We start from the raw sequence: 16,723 nt of genomic DNA, 5'->3' as shown, positions 1-16,723 counted from the left end.
CTGTTTGTTCTTAGCAAGCTAGTTCTACTGTTTTTCTAATATGTCAGCCTGACATATTAGATGTTCGGCCCCATTTTACAGGTAAATCAATGATCTTTGTTGATCTTGGCTATGAGAACAGTCATCCTGCTTGCATGACTGTGCGTCAGCATCAGTTTGTCTTTTACAAGTCGGTGTTAGATTGGGGCACCTTTGATGTATAGGTCAAATGTGTGTTAATACCAGTTTTCGGGCCCAACGCAGTACCCTTCCAAATCCCCTGTACCTTCTGACCTTCTGGACTTCATTGAAGAGAAGAAATCATCTTCTGATGAATGTTGTCCAACTTGCACCTCCCCAGCCACTGCCAACTGGTCAAGGTGTTGTCTGACATAGACCAGACCTTTGGATTGACAAACAACAATATTTAAGACAATTAAGCTTTGATTAATCTAGCGAAAGTGCATCATAATGCAGAGATGACCACAAATAGCAAAATTAGTACAATTCGAAATGTGAGACTTACAGTATAGCACTTATCACATTGTAAAAACAAAGTGGATACAACTGCAATAAACAGTTAAATATCATAGTATGATATGATATAATTATATCATACCTGTTTCGATGAGATCAGGCCTCTCTGTCCAGGTGGTTTTGAAGTATTGCTGCAGCGATCAGTTCGGGGTCCTCCATCATCTCAGCATAACGCTTTTGGACACCATCTTGAATGACTGTGATGAGTGGTAGACACAACTTGGAGGATGTCTCCTGCTTTCTGAGTTTTGCTTGCAGCTCAAAGATTGATGGAAGAAGCAAGCCTAACCCCCCTATTTTGACGATCTGAAACGCAAGTATCAAAACGCAAAGCGCAAGTAACTCTGTGGGCGGGACTTCAGCTTGGTTGTTATTTTGCCGGCGGGATAAATGACTTTGCGCCTGGCGCAAATCTAAAAAGGGTTGGTCTGAAGTAGCTACATTACTAATGGGTGAGGTTTGGGCGTAACGTGCAATAAACCAATCAGAGCATCATCTCACATTCCCTTTAAGAGCAGCGCTTGTTCTATGGCGATTTGCTATTATAACTGCGGATTTGCCAGGCGCACGCCAGCAGTTCACAGCCGAAGAGACCGACATTCTCGTCAGGGCCGTAAAAGATAGAGAAGTGACATTGTATGGGAAAGGCAGAGCAGTTTTCTCATTGCACTAAGTTGCCCACTCTCGCTGTTCATTCAAATTATTATTCTTATTTTTACATATAGGCTATTAAATTGTTTTAATTGTTATATTTTTTTATTGTGTAGTTCTTGGAATTAGTTTAACTAATGTACTTTTGTACTTAATTTATACCCGTATATGTTTATTGTTTGCACCTTCCTGCCACAGTAATCGCGTATTTTTGTAACATAGGCTACATGGCGAATAAACCAAATTCTGATTCTGATGGGAATGGGAGAAGAAACCTAACCAAATTAGCTTCGGTTAAACAGTCATGGGAGGAAATTGCCACATTTGTTACAAATCAAGTTCACATACATAGAAATTTCTTATGAAAATCGTTTTATAATCATTGAAGAAATGTAACACGCCATAAATCAAAACAATGTAACGTAGCTTCGCAGATAGAATACCCTGGCCTCGCCAGCAGTGGGCACGGACCAAGCTTGCGCGCTTTAAATAGCATCTCAATAATGCGCCATTGACTTTAGACAACGTTTTTCCTGGTCAGTAGCGGAATAGTTTTTCGGAAACTGCAAGATAGCACCAGGGAACGTTTGCGCCAGAACACGCCTCCTTTTTCGCTGAACCGCCCACGGGAGCGCAAAGTCATTTCGACGTGCGTCTGTGGAGGGAAAAGTCGGCTTTGCGTCGAGTGCAAACTAGGAATGACACTTGCGTCGTTGACTAAGTCAATTGTGCTGGGTGCAAGATAGGGCCCTAAGTGTGTATTGGTCTCTAACTGAAGAATGTTCAAGGCCTGTACCAAAGGTTTCATCACTGAGCAGTACTCAGTCAGGAAAGCAATTTCTGCTTGACTCAACCTGTATAACAGATCAAGAACATACAATTATTATCAATCAATGTGTAGCCAAATATGGAAATGTAATTGAACAATTCCATACTACTGGAAAATATGGAAATATACAAGGTAGCTTCATGCACTGTTATTCACCTGTCAGTAATTTGTCATTTGTTATAAACATTTCATACTGTTAAAATGCTAATTAAGCTCACATTTTCAATTTGAGTTCTTCACAAACATTCCTGATCGCCTCCTCCCCTTTCTCTTGTATGATCCGTATGATTCTCTCCACAGCCATGAATGTTGAATTCCACCGTGTTTGATTTGGCCGAATGAGCTGGAGCTGGCAAATATCTTCCGCAACTTCTGCTGCCATGTATGAATGACCCGTCCTGTTCCACATGGCTTGGCATTTCCCAAAGGCTGACGTGATAGCCTCTTGTATGTATCGTTCTTCTTTTCAGCTATGTCAGCATCTGTTGTGGCAACTAAGTTTAAGTGGCATGCACATCTTTGGTGTGTGGGAAGCTGGTACACCAAGCCATTATCCTCCTCCAGGATGCTGCAGGTGTCCAGGTAGTTGACATGGGCCTCCCCAGAAGAATGTTGGTCGGATTCTGACTCTGCATCCTCAGACTGGCTCTGCTCACCAAACACACTGAATGCTTTGATAAAGTTCAAGCCACTATCTGTGGTGGTTCTTACCACTTTCCCCCTTATTCTATATTGACAGTGAATGTCATCAAGTGCACCTGCAACCACATCAAAGGTGTGGGACCCTTTTAGTTTTTAGCATGCAAGTGCAGCGGATTTCCTCTCTAAGGTTCCCTCATCTATCCAATGAGCTGTAACCCCAAGAAACTTTGCTGGTGCGCAGTCCAACAATCTGTGGTGGTGGCAACATAGCTGACTTCACTAAGTTGCATTATCACATTCTTCCTCATTTGATTAGCAGATTCCGCTATTCTAGTCCGGACTGTGGGTCTCGAAATGACCATGATGTGGGGATTGAGTGCCACTACTAGCTCTTTAAAGGCAGGTTGTTCAACAAAAGAAAATGCATGAAATTAACTTAACTCATTAACTTAATAATGAGCTTGTCGATCTTTTCCTGTGTCACAGGGCGGTTGGCTCCCACTGACATTGCATCTGATATTTTTGCCTGCTTGCTTGGGTTCGGTGCTTGTGGATTTGGGGTTTGATGGCCCCTCTTTGCATGACTGAAAGCCATCAGCTTAAATGAATGTTTCCTCTGTGAAGAAAGAAAAGGCTTTCACCAGTACATCAATTAATGTGGTGGGGACGGCGCCAGATAATTTTTTATGCAGGTGCTGAGGGGGTGCTAGATCTTTGACGGGGAGCTGTGCAATTATTGCAACGTCGCGAATTCAGCGCGACGTTGCAATTTTAACCAATCACCGCAATTTTGGTAAAGAAAAACTTTGACCAATCATTGTCGTCTCCCACAACTCTCTCTAGTAGGGGTTAAATCCAGTGTTGCGCCTGAACACGTTCATTGAACGAAAGTCATACAGAAAAGTCATCAGTAATGCGTTCATTGAACTCGTTCATACTGTATTACTGCCTGATGAATGATACTGTCGCGTGAACGCGTTCATTCCGGTGTCTGTGAACTCTTTCACTCTTTTAATTTCGTTCAATAAGGTGCCAGATTTCTAGAGACTTCCAGGCAAAAAACACACCATTAACAGTCCTGTATCCAGGGTTTCCCAAACAGTCAATCGCTGCGTGTGCTTTCTTCTACTGTCTATGCCATAGAGTTAATATAACTAGAGTAAGCTATTTTTGTCTTCCAAGATGGCGTTCCCATTCATTTCTATGAAAAGTGCTCAGTGGCGCAGTGAGGCAAGCAAGAGCGCGAGACTGGGCGCGGCCATATTTCCACTTCCGTGTCTTCCGGTCTAGCTTTAAAACAATGGCTCTTTTTTTCCCTAGCTCCGAGACCTCGTGCACGCTTGCAACTAGCTGTACACGTCATACTTTGCGACAACCAGTCGGAAGCATAGATTTATGTGGTTACGAGCGTGTGAGCTAAGGCAGAATCTATGGGCAGAAAGTCCGATAAGAATCAGAGACATGATGCAAACTTAACGGAAATGTATTCTGTCACTGTATAGTATTCCTTCTACTTGTTTTTTAGAAATAGGCTATAGGGCTAAATATAGCGCTATTCTAGATGGAACTCATCACATATGTTGCTTTTTTTCTTCGTGATATGAGTATGATTTCCAACGCATTGTATCGGATGAAATAAACTGTTAACATGAACAGCTCCGTTGTTGTTCTCGCCAGGCAAAGAAAGCTTAGTTATTTTGGTAACCGAAATCTAATGCAGACTTACCATAGCTTACAGTCGACTTTATATTCAAACAAAAATATATACATTTTTTGTAGTCCTGGTTATCTTTTGTTTGGCATGTTGGTAAGGTTATTAAGGGGACCATTTCTCAATGGTTTTATTCTTTAATGAATGTATGTTTATTAATTACTTATTTTTCAACCAATAACTCAATACAAATTACAAAGAGGAAAATTCCAAAAATGTTATCGCAACTTTCACTTGCTCCCGCAATTTCATCCCGCAGTTTCGCAACAAACACCTAAAAACAGAGCAACTTTCATGCAACTATCACAAAAAAGGCCCGCGAAATCCTTGGGGGACTGATATGAGCTCATTAGATGTATGTGAATTAATTTAACCAGTGTCCTACATACGTTGTCCTATGGGTTGCTAGTGCTATAAAAAATTAGCAATGCCACCAAACATGTTTTGCTAATTGGAAATTTGCCATTTGTCATGAAAACTTTGTTTGAAGTAGGCATTGCACAAATACTTAACAAAACATGCTTCCGCAGATTAGATGTGGAGTTATTGAATGCTGCCAGTTCAGTCGCCTTTGGCAGGCGCATCTGGCCTACCCCTGGAAAGCCCAACCCCCCATACAAAGTTTCACTCAGTTTCACCCAATAACTTGTACTATGCAAACAGTGTAACTACATAGCAGTTCCTATGTAACTATAATGTTGTTCCATGTATTACTACTATAGAAGCTATACGTATTTGTATGGTAGTTAATGCAGTGTTTCCTTTAGGATTTTTTTTGCAGTGGGGGCAGGTCTATCCGAACAACAACCCCCCCCCACCCCAGCCCCGCCACCAAATGTTTTACGTATGAAACGGAACTGTATGCATAATTTGATCTTGACATATAGGTCAGCCTTCTGTAGCAAATAATAACAATAAACCCACTATTAATTACATTATCTTAATGCTGTGTAACTGCTTCAGCATAACAATGCACCTAAATACAAACATGAGCATGGGTGTTCAGCAATCGCTATCGAATCAACAGCCACGTGCAATTTAGCTAGCAGGTGAAGAATACAAACAACGAAAATCAACAGTTAACTTTTTTTTGTTGTTGCAAGAACTATAGTCTAATACAATAACAGGCTAAAATGAACTGACAACACTCTAGAACGCTCCTAAGAAGCCCTTACACTACGTTGCTGCAACGCTATGTGAGCAACAACATGTTTTCCATAAAATTTCAATGGAGCCAGGCGAATCGCTTGCATGGTGCATTGTGGGTGGCGACGCGATTGAGTTGAGATTTTCTCAACCAATTGCTGTGTTTTCTTGTTTCTCGTAACGTAGCAACCATGGTAAACATTTCTCGCTTTCAGTTTTTAAGATGGAGGAGAAACCAATCGCTTGTGTGAAATGAGGCCTGGCGCAAGTTTGCCGACGTTGTTGGTGCTCCTGGTGGGTTTTTTGTACTTTAAAATTCAGTCTCTCCTCACATTACGTAACTTTGTTCTGGTAGATAGTTACAGTAGTAGCCCGGCTGGAACTCCCTGGTTGTATCGACAGATTAGCAGAGACTTTGAGTACGCTAATGTAAAAACGTTTTTACAAATGTCAACATGTATGTCTATTGAACAGTTTGATATTTTGTAAAGAAGTTGTATTTTGATCGATGTTGCGAGTACGTAAACCCAAGTCTGCACACTTGGCCATGAAAACTACAACAGTGACTTTAGAGAACTAGGTACAATTCTACATTAATCTGTTTGATACGCCCCGAGCGTGGTGAATTGTGGGAAGGCGAGCTATGGCAAGCGATTCGTGTCGCTGCAGTGTAAATGCGCTGTTAGCGTTAAGAGCTTCTTAACAAATCTGGGAAACGCGGCCAACATAAGTTAAACGACTTAAAGTTCTCAAGGACGCACACACACAATCTCAACAGGCTAGTTATCCTCCGGACAGCGGTAGTCTCTTTTCTTTCTCTCCCTTAAACGCCAAGTGGAGCAAGTGCCCGCATGCGGTGTGAAGCGTGTGATATTCCGACAAGCACTCAATCACTGCTGATAGATGGCCTTTTGTACGCCTGGTCATCATGTCCCATCAAAGTATCTATTTTTGATATTGTGGCGGCAGAAATGTTCATGGAGGATGTGATGTTGAGATACGCTGTCTGCGTAGTGACGTAAGCACCCACTAGTGGACAAGGTTAGTAAAGTTCCGCCTGATGTATGAAGCAGATGCATGTAAGTGATGTCCGTCAGTAAAGCATCCAAATCAATCTAACTGTCTCGTTATTGAACAAACAACAATCGACACACGGAAACATTACAGTGGCGACGAGGATTCAAATGGATATTCGCGTGAAGAATATTTAAAAAGGAAAGGAGAAAAACCGATGCCGAACAGTCAACTCGCAACGTGAGTTTGGAAGCTAAAAGCTAGGCAACCAGTCAATAACGTACCCTGGATGTTAAGAAACTACCAACGTAAAAATGATGAACTCTGCCATAAGCCATGCTGCTATTCTGCCGTTCGATACAGAGATTGATCCAACTTCAGTCGGAACGAGATGGAGTAAGTGGATCCAGCGCTTTGAAAACGTTCTAGTTGCAATGAACATTATGAATGATGGAAGGAAAAGTGCGCTTCTTTTGCACTTAGCTGGGGAACGTGTTCATGACATACAGGGCCGTACGCAGGGCCCAAAAAATACTGAGGTCATGAGTCAGAACTTCTAGGCGGGTTCGGGGGCATGCTCCCCCGGAATTTTTTTAAATTACATTATTTAAATATGGCCATTTTCTCTTATTGAGTCTTAAGGAGCAAAAACATCATCATTATGACTTTTGAATATGGGGCGGTGTGGAGCTTTTGAAATTTTGAGGTAAACATGGGGCATTCTGAGGCTTTTTGAAGGACCTTTATGGGACTCATGAAGTAAGGGCAAGTTACCACAATTTTTTTAAAATTATTATTATATGGCAACGACGGTACGAGCGTTCTGATTGGATAATGAGTAGTCACCCCAGCCGCGTATTGCCCTCCTCGCCGGTCAATACGGATCCGTATTGCCCTCTGACGTCAGCTTCAAAATGAGCGATATGGACGAGTCAGCTGCTGAGTTTTACTATCCAGATGATGCTGAAAAGCTTTGTCATCAAAAGTGAGGATGAAGACCAGACTCTTTGAATCACTTGTGTCGTTATTTTGTGATGAAATTAAAGCCATTTTAGCAGAACCATGTTGTCCGCTTTCTATAAAAAGTAATGAGTTGCTTGGCAACACATGAAACACACCGTGAGAAGACTTGAGAGCTAGCTACAATTAGCCCAAAGGTACCATTTATTTTCGTTTACAAAATGAAAATAATCTAAAATTGCCATATAATAAACTACTTACTAACCTCGACCGTTCGGTCATGCCAGGAAATATCAAACTGAGGCTGGAACGTATCGACCGAGCGATAGCGAGTCAGTTTGATATTTCCCAATTGCCACTGAATTTCATTTTCAATCAATCACATCAATGACATATCAATCGCAAAATGAATGTTGATTCAACCGGTGGAAATTGATTGACAACCGGTACTGACGGAGTTAACCAAACTTTGATTTGATGTTTCCTTATCCGAGTAGTACGTTGCTGCAATACAAATATTTCCACATGAAAATGAATCTTCTCACAGTCATCTGCCACTTAAACTTCTCTTAACCTACATGTTTAGTTTGCTGCGCTCCTCTTCCAGTGACTGTAACTAACATAGACTATTCACTAACAGTAGCGGTATGTCTATGGTGGTAACATCAGCGTCCGACTTGTGTTTGGTGGTTACCATAACGACAGTACGTTTTGTTGATGACGCGCAGCACGTATGTCCAAACTCTTGAGCTACTCGGCTCTTCAAGTATAAAATCACGTTACGGTTTGTGGGAGACCAAGATCATCGTCCTGCAGTCAGTTTCACGTGTACTTTATTTTGAGTTTATATACCACGATTTAAGCACAAAAAAAAACTGAAATACGAAAAAAAATACCGAGGACACGACCTCGGTGTCCTCAATGGTAGTTACGGCCCTGATGACATATACGACACGCTTGCCGGTGAAGATGATGATTTTGAAACAACAAAACCGAAACTGGATGGATACTTCACCCCAAAGAAAAACACTCAATATCTTGTGTACAAGTTTAGAAAAGTCGCACAGGAACAAGGAGAAAATCTGGACACATATCACACGAGGTTACGCATGCTTTCCAGGGACAGTGAGTTTACCGATGTGGACAGTGAGATAAAAGCCCAGCTCATCCAAAGCTGCACTTCCTCAAGACTCTGCTGAATTTTGGGAGAACGCTAGAAATATCAGAGCAGCAGGCAGAGGGCATTGAACAAGGTACATCCACTGCTGTCAACGCAATTGAACACAAATATGAGCTACAAATGAATGATCAGAGGGGAAACAAAAATGCAAACCGACACACAATGCAGAAACTGTGGAGGGAGATATCCTCACAGAGGAGATTGTCCAGCAAAAAGCAAGGCCTGCAATGTATGTGGAAAACCAAACCATTTCGCAAAGGTGTGCCGCTCAAACCAAAGAAAATCAGCTCAAGACAGAAAGGTACGTCATGATCATAACAAAGACACCACATATGGACAACAGAAAAGCACAAGACGTGTAAATCGAGTGACTGCATCAGAGTGTGGTACACAAAGGGACTCATCAAGCAGTGATGATCAGTATGTGTTTTCAGTTAATGGTGAAGCCTGCCCCAAACACCCCAGAACATCTATACTGCTCAATGACATGCAAGTTGAAGTGTTGATCGACTCTGGAGCAGCAGTTAACATAATCAGTGAAAACATATACAATATGCTCTGGCCACAGCCAGAAATGAAGGTTGCCAATATCAAAATATTTTCATATGGATCCAAACATGCTTTGCCTATTATGGGTGTTTTTGAGTGCTCTGTGAAAGCAAAGGACAGAAACACACAGGCAACTTTCTATGTGCTGAAGGGCAGTGGACACTCTCTTTTGAGTTATGACACAGCTAGCAAGCTTGGCCTAATACAGATTATCAATGCAGTGGACCCCACCATTAGGAGTGTCTCAGACGAGTTGATTGACAGTCATCCTGAACTGTTCACTGGTATAGGCAAGCTCAAAGATTTCCGTGTGAAGCTACACATCAATCCTGAGGTACAGCCAACGTGTCAACCACACAGAAAGTTTCCTTTCCACGTCCGACAGAAGGTCGAAGAAGAACTACGAAAGCTGGAAGAAGACGACATAATTGAACGAGTGACCGGGCCAACACCCTGGGTTTCTCCAATTGTTACCCCGCTGAAGCCTAAGGACCCCGATCAAGTACGGATCTGTGTTGAACGTCACCTCACGCCCACAATGGACGACGTGATCCATGAGCTAATTGGGGCACGGGTATTTTCAAAATTAGATCTCAACAAAGGCTACCATCAGTTAGAGCTGCATCCGGATAGCCGATACATCACAACCTTTACAACTCACCTGGGCCTGAGACGGTATAAAAGACTGAGTTTCGGCATATCATCAGTTGCTGAGGTCTTCCAGAACACCATTTGCCAGGTATTGCACGGCATCCCTGGTGTCAAGAATTTAAGCGATGACATCATTGTGTACAGCTCATCACAAAAAGCCCATGACGATGCCTTGCGAGCAGTCTTTTCCAGACTCAAAGAATGTGGCCTCACATTGAATCGCAACAAGTGCGAGCTTAACAAGCAACGACTGGAATTCTTTGGCTTTATCTTTTCAGCTGATGGCATCTCAGCTGATCCTCGCAAACTGGCAGTCATACATAAAGCATCAGATCCCAAAGACCCTGCCGAAATCAGAAGCCTTCTCGGTATGGCAAACTATTGCTCCAGATTTATTAAAGACTTCTCCACCATCACTGCACCACTCAGGGAGCTCACCAAGAAAGGAGCACTTTGGAATTGGGGTGCTGAGCATTCAGCTGCACTACAGACACTCAAGGAGCGTCTCACCAGCGACACTACCATGTCCTATTTTGACCCGAAAAAGGACACTGAACTCGTTGTGGATGCCAGCCCATGTGGTTTGGGTGCGATTCTTTGTCAAACAGACAAGGGAGAGAAGCATGTCATAGCGTATGCCAGTCGGGCACTGACAGATGTTGAAAGGCGCTACTCACAGACAGAGCGCGAGGCCCTAGCGATCATCTGGAGCTGTGAGCACTTCCACCTATACCTCTACGGTAATGAGTTTACTCTTGTGACTGACCACAAGCCATTGGAGCTGATATGGAATAACCCAAAGTCAAAGCCACATGCTCGGATAGAGCGATGGGGACTCCGACTCCAACCATACGACTTCAAGATTGTGTACAGAAAGGGAGCAGACAACCCTGCTGATTACATGTCTCGACATCCAATACCAATTCAGACATCCGGGAGCACAAGAGCCTCCAAGATTGCAGAAGAATATGTCAACTTCATATGATATGTTCTGTATCTCCAAGTGTATGCAATGTGAAATGTGGTGCTGATGTTTTGAGTGTCCCCACTTATGTTTTCAAGGCAATAATTCTCAGTTTGCCAGAATAGTTTGATCATATATGGAATTGTGTTTATGTCCATTGATAGACAGGTTGTCTAAACAAAAAAAAAGAAAACAAAAAAAGAAAGATGAGTGATGTGATGTTGAGATACGCTGTCTGCGTAGTGACGTAAGCACCCACTAGTGGACAAGGTTAGTACAGTTCCGCCTGATGTATAAAGCAGATGCATGCAAGTGATGTCCGTCAGTAAAGCATCCAAATCAATCTAACTGTCTCGTTATTGAACAAACAACAATCGACACACGGAAACATTACAGAGGAAAATAAATCAACATAGAGGAAACACTGTAATGGAACCTTTGTGTAAAGTTTTACCAAATGTATAATGTAGATACCTCTGTGATCATTTATTATTATTTATTTCCTATTTCTATCATTGTTCTTGCTTTGTAGGTATTTTTACTCCATACCTTATGGTAGACGGCAGGATACTTTGATGGGACATGATGATGCGGTCAGCAAAGTGTGTTGGATGAACGACCAGCTTTACACTGCATCCTGGGACTCCACTGTGAAGGTATGGGTTGCAAAACAAGTTTGAGAAGTACTTGTTTACATACCTTAGCTTACAGACGCTTTTATCCAAAGCATTATAGACAGTACTGCAAGTAGATCAAGGATCAGAAGTGCTTAGTTGTAGGCCTAATTCACCATACAGTGCGTCCATGTACAGTTCTGCCTAAGGGGTGTTTGCTATGTTTACATTAAAGTTTGTAATTTTCCTTTGTGCCATGCAATGCTGTAAAATATATATTTTCTGTATCGCATTCACAGTAATAAGACAATGACCGAGGAGAGCTGTAATGCAGCTGGTGATTATAATGTTGTAGCACAGTTGCAAGGTGCAGGCAGTTTTGACATCAGTAAACACATTAATTTCACTGATCTATACTTAAACTATCCACTTTATATTGTCGTTCTGTTATCCAGCCAGCTCCCAGCATTTCATCCATAAATACTTTGAAAGCAGCTGATTCATATGCCAGCACTGCTAACCTGGCCATATTGGTTCTATAAGCGAATTTGCTTCTAAATAACTGTAGGCTATGGTGTACCCCAATTTTTGGGGGGGAATTGCCAATTGAAAGGTTGTCCAGCAAGTGATGATGCCTAAAGCAATACAAATCTAATCCCTGTTGTCTTTCTAGGCTAAACCGTTGTGGCTTTGTGTAGTCCAGAGCCATTGGTCTACACTGCAACAATTGTAGCTAATAACCTTCCTGCTACTTCTACTGAAACAAACCAATTCACTTTAGTATTTTTGTTAGTTAGCTAGCCAGTATTTCATCTGTAAAATAGTCTTGGATTTAAATAATATTGTTCAAGTCTTATGCTTTTTTTTCGGCTTGCTATATCTATATTGTTTCGGCTAGCGAGAGCTAGCTTAGTATAGCTCAGTCAACTCAAGATGGCAGAGTCGAGTTTGAAAACAGCAAGCCAAACTGGTGGCAATTTTGGAGGGGAAATGTCAAACTGCTTATACGAACAACGTCAATTCCATCCACTGCACTCCATTGGATTATAAAGAGGAGCCAGGTCTCAAGTTAATCGTGAGAAACTTGCTACCCTAAAATCCCTTAAAAAAATACACAGACAGACAGATGCACACACACAGAGACAGAGATTCCTGGCATTATTAGAGAGATACTACTTTGCTTGATTTCAGGTGTGGAAATGTACGTGTGCTGATATCTCAAGAACAAAAAGGAGCCAGCTTCAGTTGCTAGCAGAGTTTGAACATGATGCGGGGGTGAGTGTCTTTTCAAATAGCAGATCATTGTAAATTAGTGTTTTCTTTTACAATGAGAAAGGTATTTTATGCTTTTAGGTAAATACAATCAGCTTGAATCCAGCTGGTACCCTTTTGGTATCTGGATCTAAGGATGGAACTGCAAGCATTTGGGACACTACTACCTTTGCATTACTACATCAAGTCAACTGCCACACAGGAACCATCCACGACATAGCCTTTAGTCCTGGTATGTGTCCTCAGTCTGTTTGTTTAACTTATAAAAAGGCAACATTCCTCTTTATTATAGTATGACAGTTAGCTTGGAAGTTAGGAATGCATTGTAGGTCTCGAGTGCCAATTCTAATAATATCAAATCAGTTAAGTTTCAGTTTCAGTTATCTGAAGAGCAGCTATAAAGTATGTACAATAGGCAGTTGGCACGACGACCAAAGTACTGAGCTGACTTCCTGCTGAAAATTCCTCAATTCAGGCTAGAAATGTTTTGATTTTAAACACGTGCAACCTTTATGAAGATTTGCAAACATTATAAGGTGTTCCAAAATGTGTGATTTAGTTGTTTGTTTACAAGGGTCTTTATTTGTTCTCCCATCATACAATGACCCAAGTTGTAAAAGATAGATTTGTGTTCCCTTACAAGTTTTCTGCATTTTTTCTCAGATAGTAGACATATATTGAGTGTAGGAGAGGACTTCTGTCTGAAGATGCTTGACGTCCAAACGGGCATGCTGATCTTATCTTTGCAAGCTGAAGAGGAGCAGAGGTGAGATCATATGGTTTTCGTTCAAGATAATGTAACTAATAATGATAATGTATGATAATGTAATGATGATAATGTAACTGTGGTGGAAAATACGAAGACAAGTGTATTCAATAGGGGTTATGCGGAGCGCTCAGCGTTCGAACCGGAAAACAGATTCCAGTTTCCGCTTCTCACTTCTGTACACATCTGCAGCGCTAGGTGATCCAAATAACTTATATTGACAGGGAAGTTCAAGGATTTTATAAGTTGTATTGCTCTCTACATTAGGCTAAGTGTGACAGGAATAAAATGATGAGTTAATATAACGTTATAATAGCCTAACCCTTCGACCGTTTCCCAGGAGGTAGCACTAACACTAGCTCTACACATTAACTACACAACTAGTGCTAAGTTATCAATTAAATATATGAATTCAGCAAATTAATTTAAGAAGCTCATTTTAATTTAGTGTAATATCCATATCATATTCTGGTTTCTATAGCTAGGACCTATCCCAGGAGGTAGCACTAACACTAGCTCTACACATTAACTACAACGTTACAGTAGGCTACATAGCTACACAACTAGTGCTAAGTTATCAATGAAACATATGAATTCAGTAAATTAATTTAAGAAGCTCATTTTAATTTAGTGTCATATCCATATCATTATTCTGGTTTCTATAGCTAGGACCAAACGTAATTCCTAGAAGGAATGACGTTTACTAGCCTACTACTAGGCCAAAAAAAACTTTAAAGTTAGCAGGTGTACAAGATTACGTTACCGACAAAATTGACATGTAAATAAATACTGTCACACTGGTAGTTGTTGCAGTTGATTGCCAAACACTGCATTCTTTGAGTCCACTTGGACTTCTACAAGTACAGTCTTCGTTTGACTGTTTTAATCGTCTGCGAGCAAAAAAAAAGGCTACTCCCCAGGGTACTCGGGGCTCTGGAAGTCCGTTTGGCAATCCTGTGTACATGGGAAATTGTAAATAAGGGTAGCTCCTTTAAACACCGGCTATAGTAGGTGGCCGTTACTACGCTGTGTTTACCTCAAAAGCGGCCGGCCGGAAGTAGTTACATCTGTTTTGTAGAACCCGGAAGAATGTTGCGTATAACCCCTATTCAAGATTCAAATGTACTCGAATAGTCAGAATGCCGGATTAATAAAAATAATTTATTCTGTATGTACGGTACATTACCTAACAGATCGCTCTGTGATCGATCTACTGCAGGACACGTATGGCTAATGTTGTCCAGCTGAGTGATACCAACTCAAATAAACACCCAGTCTTGTATAGACTCACAACATCTGTCATTCTAAACAACTGATAATTAATACAAACAATGAACTCACGCTTCTCCTCAATGTACTGTAAGCTACTAAAGGTCTCAACAGCAAAAGGTCAAACAGCTGCTTCATGTACCTTACTGTACCTTACTGTATGTCTCCAACTGACCCTTTGAAGAACTTCCCCTTAGGTCATAAATATAGATTCCCTTTCAGCCTGAGCCTGTTGCCCCAACTAAAGTCTCCGGATGTTCCTTAACAATAGACAAATAAAACATTGTAATTCAAATTACTCTCGAACCCATATACATTCTTTCACAGTAACTACAAAATGTTGTTGAATGTTGGGTTCATGTATATAATATAAACTCAGAAATTACACATTGTTATGTGAGGGTTTAGCATTCCAACTTTTCTCATTTAATCCTGGGAGAATTTTACAGTGCACAGCACAGGGGGCCATGGATTGGACAGCCCGCTTTGGGAAAACATAGCTGAATGATACAACTGATTGGGAGGGCAATGGGCCTCATTCACCAAATGTTCTTAAGAACAAATTTGTTCTTAAACCCCACTTAATCAGATTCTGGTATTCACCAATGTTTCCTTATTGGGGATTTGTTGTTAGGTAAGAAAAAATGTACGCACACCCAAGAGCACTCTTAAACACAATTGAGAGCTGACATGTTAGCGCAAAATAAGTAGTTATACCGTTTATCGTCTTTTGTAATTTAAAATTGAATATTTCTCTCCTTTATAATTTTGCAACTAATAATTTAAATTATTTTACACAATTATATGTTTGTTCGTTTTAATAAATACACACTACACTTACACTTCTGCTCATTTGTAAAGCACTTTGAATTGCCACTGTGTATGAATTGTGCAAGGCCTATATATATATATATATATAAAAATAACCTAGCCTTGCTTTGCCTTCAGTTCACATCAATTATGTTAACGGGGAACATTGCCATCCAATAATAAGCTTCCAAGCTGTCATTTTAGTTTTTATTAGTTTTAGTCACGTTCATACTCTTTTTAGTCTAGTCAAGTTTCAGTCGACTAAAAGTCTGAGCATTTTAGCCTTATTTTAGTCAGACTTATCCATGACAATTTTCATCTAGTTTTAGTCGACGAAAACTGATGACATTTATTCTAGTTTAAGTCAATGAAAATGTTATTTTAGTCTCTTTAATCAAAACAGAAGTCGTCAAAGCAGGTGTCTCGAAAAGCATGTTAATGCCAAAACCATTTGTTTAATGTAGGCCTATTAGTCTAGAATAAGGTATTCAAAGTCATGTTGTTGATGCCAAAGTCATGTTGTTGATGTCACTGTGATTGCTATGTGAATGACAAAACTATCTACAGTAGTGAGTTTCAACATCCATTTACACATTTAGTCTCTATTTTTTACTCTACTCTTAAGGCATAACTATGTTTAACTTAATGTCTGCACCTCTCTGTCACCAACTGTCTCTGGAGTGGGGATTGGGGGGGTGGGGGCTTCACAGGGTGTCTACAGGTGTAAACAAATTAAATGTAAGACTTTTTAAGACCTTTTAATACCATTTCCAATTGAAATTAAAGACCAAATTTACGATGGAAATACAAATCAAAAGTGGAAATATACAGTAATCTTCCCAAACACTGATGTCTGTTTAATATGAACAGTATGGTAAAATGACAACAATCGATTGAGTTTAAGAACATTGACTAAATGTGTGTATGCGAAAGGATAACACTAAAATGGAATTGCTGTCCGAAGTTATTATTTTGTATTACACAATGGTGGAGCAGAAACTTGCAATGCCATGAATCCCATGGAAACAAAGGCAAATGTGTGAGATGAACTGATGTGGAGCACAAATCATCCAAGAAGCAGTACTTCTCTTGAGTGGTTTTTATTCAGATGACTAATCATTGGATTCAGGTCAAAAGTCTATAACTTGAACTGGTTTCATTAGTTAAGACACTAAAAGT

General features: G+C 40.7%; 1 protein-coding gene across 1 annotated transcript in view; it reads left to right on the top strand.

Annotated features, from left to right (window-relative positions):
• Positions 1–16,723, top strand: part of nsmaf (neutral sphingomyelinase (N-SMase) activation associated factor) — a 133,921-nt gene that overhangs the window by 106,261 nt on the left and 10,937 nt on the right. Inside the window, exons 26-29 of the mRNA XM_047024525.1 lie at positions 11,346–11,469; positions 12,619–12,702; positions 12,781–12,931; positions 13,363–13,465. Coding sequence (XP_046880481.1) covers positions 11,346–11,469; positions 12,619–12,702; positions 12,781–12,931; positions 13,363–13,465 — 462 coding nt within the window. The remainder of the gene's footprint in view (positions 1–11,345; positions 11,470–12,618; positions 12,703–12,780; positions 12,932–13,362; positions 13,466–16,723) is intronic.

The sequence above is a fragment of the Hypomesus transpacificus genome, chromosome 8, assembly GCF_021917145.1.
Source record: "Hypomesus transpacificus isolate Combined female chromosome 8, fHypTra1, whole genome shotgun sequence".
Taxonomy (NCBI): domain Eukaryota; kingdom Metazoa; phylum Chordata; class Actinopteri; order Osmeriformes; family Osmeridae; genus Hypomesus; species Hypomesus transpacificus.
This window is presented reverse-complemented; position numbering and strand designations above follow the sequence as displayed.